Here is a 6,000-nt window from a genome sequence, read left to right on the forward strand (position 1 = left end):
TGTAAACAAAAGTAAAGTTATGGTGTTTGAGAGGAATGAAGTCACAGAGTGTGCAGTGAGATTGGATGGTGAGGATATGGAGAATGTGAGTGCATTCAAGTACTTGGGTAGTGTGATGAGTAAGGATGGAACTTTGGGGGATGAAGTACGTGAAAGGGTACAGCAGGGAAGAAAGGTTGTTGGTACACTGAAAGCAGTGATGAGAAATAGGGAGGTGAGTATGGAAGTTAAGAAGTCACTGCATGATGGTATTGTGATCCCGACCCTGACGTATGGAAGCGAGGCGTGGACCTTGCAAGAGGGGAACAAGTCAAGAGTGAGAGCAGTGGAAATGAGTTACTTGAGAGGAGCATGTGGAGTGACGTGGAGGGACAGGTTGACGAATGAAGAAGTGAAGGAACGTTGTGGGGTAGATGTGGATGTGGTTGAAAAGATTAGGAGAAATACACTGAGGTGGTTTGGACATGTGGAGAGAATGGAGAATGAAAGACTGACTAAGAGGGTGTATGTAGGTGAGGTGGAGGGAGGGAGAGGGAGAGGTAGACCGAGGATGAGGTGGAGGGATGGAGTTGAGAGGTATATGAGGGAGGGGGGGGTGAGTTGGGGGAAGGGGAGTGAAATGGTGGGTGACAGAGTGACTTGGAGGCGTTTTGTCTGCGGCCACCCTTTGCGGGATTAGGGGGTCGGGCTATAGATAGATAGATAGATAGACGAGTCCCGTCAAACAGCAGAGCTTATGGGGAAAAATGAATTATGTCAGCAACCCTAGGAAAAGTCACCCAAAATACCTACCATTTACCTATACATATATTGGTACGACTGTAATTATAATAAATGGTACTGTACTATGAATGATAACTAACCTTTTAGGATAGTGTTGGTGGGCTTGCTGGGAATGGAAAGTGGTATCCGAGGCTCTAGGTAGTCCTACTGGGTCCCTAGAGGATGGCTGCTGGCGTCACTAGCGGGTAATGGCTGCTGCTCCTCCTCAACCTCCCTCATAAATCCTTCAAAGGCACACTCAGAATCATTATCCTCGTCCACATCCACGGAAAGTCCTGCTTCTTCCTGTCCTAGCACTCCGTAAGCCTTCACTGCTGCCAGGATCTTGTCTTGGTTTTTTATTATGGTCCTCACGCTGGCTTCATTCAGGCCTTGGTGATGTCCATTTTCTTCTCCCCTTTCTTCTTCCTCTCGATGATTTCTAGATTGGTGGCCTGTGGGAGGTGCCGCCGCTTCTTGGGGTTCTCAGAAGGCTCGCTAGGCATCGTGAGCAGGGTAAAATGCAGTAGCAAGGGCAGAAAATGCAGCGAGAAAAAAGCACCTTCCAATGCGTATTATGCGACTGAGTGGCGCTGTGGCGGGAGAAATTTAAACAAAGCATCACATGAGAGCAGAAGCGTTTTTAATTGGGCGACATCATGATCATGTCACAGTAGCGGGCGGGGGAAGCTACTTGATCGGAAGTTTCGATTGGCTGTCAGCATCACAGGAACGTCCATTATGACTGTTGGACCGGGGGTGATCGTGCTAGAGGCGAACGCCGCGGATTTCGCCCACTTCTTGGAGCTCCGTCCGTGTTATGATAATGCACTCGTGTTACAGTAATTAAATCGTATTAAATCATACTAATTTTTTGCTCTCTGTGCTGGACGCGAATTGTGCTGGACAAACACGTTTTGGACGCGAGGGTACTGTATTATGGATACGCTGTATTGTTGGACTGCGCAATTTAGGAGATTCCACTGTATATTTCCTACTAGCAGCATAAGCATTAATGCTCAGTATCTTTGGAGGATGCTTCTCTGTATCTACATACAAATTTGTGTTTTAATAAACAGATTATGTCAGAAATAACAACAGTACATGTAGTAATTACTGTTGTGAAATTTGTGCTGTTATGTCAAGAATGTTGTGTGTTTTGTTATGTGAAGCATCTACTTTCTTTTGTGTAGTCATTCTTTTTACCCCTTTTTACTGTCCTGTAGTGGTAAGTGGGTGCACCCTTCACCACTCAGTTGATATAGTACTGCCTACTTCTTCCTTCACCTTTACTATTCTCTCTGTGTGTCTATCCTTTCTTCCTATTTCTCATATCCTTCTTGTCACTATTTATTACTCTTCTTTCCACTTCTGTTATTTCTAGTCTACACTGAGTGACAAGCCATATGGTTTCCTGTAACTCTGGAAACCATTTAAAATGCTGGGTGGTAATCATATAACAAAGTAAGGTGATGTGGAGCCTACTGTGATGCCCCTGTTAACTGGATGGAGACCCAAATGCAGCACCCATCCATGAACCAAACCTCCACACTATTCCCCGCACCTCACTGTTTGTGAGGAGGTGTCAGCTGCATGGGAAAAATCAGTTCACTGCATGAGACGGCCTTGTAGGGGAGGTTGCATGCCTGCAGTTGATGGGTCTGCTTGATCAGACAAACTGAGGTAGCACAACTGTCCTGTAATGAACTGTTTTCCATAAACTTTACTTATATTTTTAGTTTTCCTTTCTTGACCTCTTCAGTATGATGGTGTATTATTAATTTATTCATGCTACCTCCAGATGGTGTCATTGAGTTTGGAGGGGACTTATGGAAGTGCAGGGGTTAGATGTAGTCTTCATTAACCCCTTCAGTGCAAAAGGTCTTTCCTGAGTTGAATACCATCGGAAAGTAGCATTAATAAAAAAAATAAATGAATAAAAAAAAAAAAAAGTCACCTAATATGTTTCTTTTTTTCATAATATTTTTGCTCAAACTACCTTGTGGCTAAACTGTCAACCACACCTGTAGATGAACCTGGAGGGATGGGACGGAGGGACAGGTGCACGACCCTTGGCTAGCCACAACCTCCAGACAGGTTCCTCTCAGCACCCTCTCTCTCATCACCAACAAAAGGTCAGGAGCTTGAACATTCAGTATATAATTTTTATTTCCACTTCAGTTGCATGTTCTAAATCCCTGTTCCTCAATCACAGTTATACCAAATCATCCATCAGTGTACAGAGCATAGGGTTTCCTCAACTTACATATAGCATATAAATCTGATAGTTCATTTGGTATGATAAATATATCAAAAATTACCCCGCAAAACACACACACACACACACACACACACAAAAGTTGTTACTAGAAAACTACTTTATAACCCAGAATGTGTTTCCTGGATGTAGTGACTGTATAGTTATATAGAAAAGTGAATATATCATGAACAAATATAATTGCAGTTCACCATAAAAGTAACTTTTGTGTGCGTTGTGTTCAGACCTTACCTAAAGTGAAATTACATAAATCAGTATACATTAAGTTGGGGATATACAGTACATTCTCATTTATACTTTTCCACTTGAAAGGAAGCAGAAGATGAGAAAGGGTTTGGGTGATCATTATGTTCATTTTTTTATGTATCCGAAGTTGGCATTTTGAACAGTGGTTTGTCATTTTTTCTGTGGTTTCCTTTGTGGCATTTTCAGTGTACTGTAGTAGTCTTGAACTCTTCCTATTCCATCAGTTACTGTAACCAAGTGCATTTATATTGGGTTCGGGTCATCACTAAATACCCGGTACCATTATACATATCTAAACTTACTGGGATGTATAGAGCTACATTGTTGTGGTGATAGAAAATAGAGTGGCTGGTATCACATAGAATGTTGACTGCTTGGCAGAACCTTTTTTCTTCAGCTTCTTTCATTAAATACAGAATCTGATTATTTAGTACTACATAATCAAATCCTGTATTAATGAAAGGAACTAAAGAAAAAAAAATGGCTCAAAGGATGATTGATGTACAATTCTCTATGGTGTCAGATATATCCCAGGTGAATTATAGCTTCAGGAAAGCCATTGTTTTTTTTGTATTTTTGTGTGTATGATAGTTCATGTGTCCACTGTTTTTAATTATCTGAGTGGGAAGCTTTGTCAACAAAATCTTTCTTGTATGATATTATTTTTATGCCTTTCAGTCATCCAGTCGTGCTTTGCTTTTACTGCATAAGATAGCTGACAACAAGTGAAAACTTATAGTGATCAAAAGAAATTCAAAAGTATTTCAACGAATATTTGAGGAATGTTTTTTACTTTATATAACTTTGTAATGACAGGAAATTAAGGATTTAGATTAGTGTTGTTGCCCTTGTTAAAGATAGACATAAACCAAGTTTGATCAAAACAAAGGAAATTTGAGTTTACTGGTATTGTAGAAAATAAATATAATTTAAGAGGTTATGAAAAACTAATTTTAATTTTTGAGAAATTCAGTAATGTATTTCATTGTCTAAAATGCCTGTTAAATAAGTCAAGAAATATTGCACAAGTGAATCACAGCAGTAATTATTACAGTATAATATTTAGTTTTTACTCACAATTAAACTAAATAAGCATTAAGGGGAAATAGATGAATGTGACATGGGTTTTAGTGTATTTTTTTACAGATAGTGACGTTGTCACTGTTAATTCATACAGAACACTGTATAACCAGTGCTTTCAATGAACTTTTCAACCTGAAGTCTTATCTCTGGGAGTGGGAATTTTAATGTCCCACTTAGTATTAAAGACATGTTGAGAGGCTGCAGCATTTCTGTCATTAGTTACTCATCATTACTAAACATGCTTTTGTAACTGTATGTACATACAGTCAGATGTAAATATTTATCAAAGATTTTTTTTTTCCCCAAGAATGCCGCTGTAAGACTGAAAAGCATTAGTATGGTGACATTACGAGTTTTATTTGTTGGAACTGTGTACAGCTAAACATACATCATGTTAGTGTATTCATTGTGTAATAACCAAGTAACCTTAACATTATCAGTCCTGTGAGGGCATATTCAGTACTTCAACACATCCAGCTGTTCATAATGAGGTAGAAAAGTTTGTAAATATTGGGAGGAGTGTGGAGCAGTGAGTTAATGAAAGTGGACCGCAGGTGACTCTCCCGTCCTCCCTCAGGCTGCTGCCGCTGCCCTGGGCCTCCTCCACTCCTCGGGCGACTCAGACCCGCCTCTCCGCCTCCTTCCACACCAGCAGGGAGGAACACGGGGCCCTTCCTTCCCCCACCAGAATATCATGGTGGGGGAAGGGCTTTTACCTGGAGAATTCCTCCAACAAAAGGAGAAGACTCAGCGAGGAGCATATGTTTGCCAGTACTGTGGTCGAGATTTTAGCCATCGAACAAACTTGCAGGCCCATTTAAGGATACACACTGGTGAGAAGCCATTCCACTGTTTATACTGCCAATATCGCACTGCACTCAAGGGCAACCTCAAGATGCACACCATCTCCAAACACAAAGTGGATTGGAAGTCCATTAAACATCTAGTTCGTCCCATCGGGGATGAAAAACCCAACTGGAACTTGCCGAGGGAGGGGGAGGTCACCTAAGGTCTTAACTCTGGTATGTCATAATATGACAATTGCCCTGTTTAAAGTGAATTTTTTTTTGTGGTTTTCTTCACATTCTGTCACACACTGTCCACTTGTCAGTTTAGCTGAGGTTTGGTGTAGGGGGCTGACTAGCTATACCATTTGAATACATCTTCTCTGCATGCAGATACAGATGGTGTGTCCTTGATAAGTAAATACAAAGAACCTTACATAAAATGCACACTTTCAGTCAGTTTTTGTATGTTAAAAGTTTACTGAATTTTATATAGGGAACTGTATTTAAAACAGACTGCTTATACAAAGTTGCAAATATGTTTTGGGTGCTGTTCTTGGGCCATTCATATTTAGGTGTTACTTGGTATTGGGTTTGCATGGCAGACTAATTTAATGATCAGATTAGGTGTGAAAATGATAAATGATTTGAAGAAAATGTGTAATACGTGAATGATCTCTATGACTTATTAGGTAGCTAATTAGTATTCTTTTAGAGCTGAATAGTAGGGATCTAAACAGTGAAATAATTTGGATTTAGACGATACTAAGTGTCACATGGTTAGTATCAGCATTGATTTTTTTTGGTACCGAACGCATTCTATAATTTATATATTCCATTTAGGTG

At 40.3% G+C, this 6,000-nt stretch overlaps 1 protein-coding gene across 1 annotated transcript in view; it reads left to right on the forward strand.

Moving 5' to 3' along the window:
• The window catches only part of LOC145393862 (uncharacterized), a 36,190-nt gene extending 30,812 nt beyond the window's left edge, over positions 1-5,378 (forward strand). Inside the window, exons 6-7 of the mRNA XM_080267917.1 lie at positions 2,793-2,897; positions 4,947-5,378. Coding sequence (XP_080124043.1) covers positions 2,793-2,897; positions 4,947-5,378 — 537 coding nt within the window. The remainder of the gene's footprint in view (positions 1-2,792; positions 2,898-4,946) is intronic.
• Positions 5,379-6,000: the final 622 nt, after the last annotated feature.

The sequence above is a fragment of the Coenobita brevimanus genome, chromosome 25 (assembly GCF_032717465.1).
Source record: "Coenobita brevimanus isolate Jiangsu-jjx chromosome 25, ASM3271746v2, whole genome shotgun sequence".
Taxonomy (NCBI): Eukaryota; Metazoa; Arthropoda; class Malacostraca; order Decapoda; family Coenobitidae; genus Coenobita; species Coenobita brevimanus.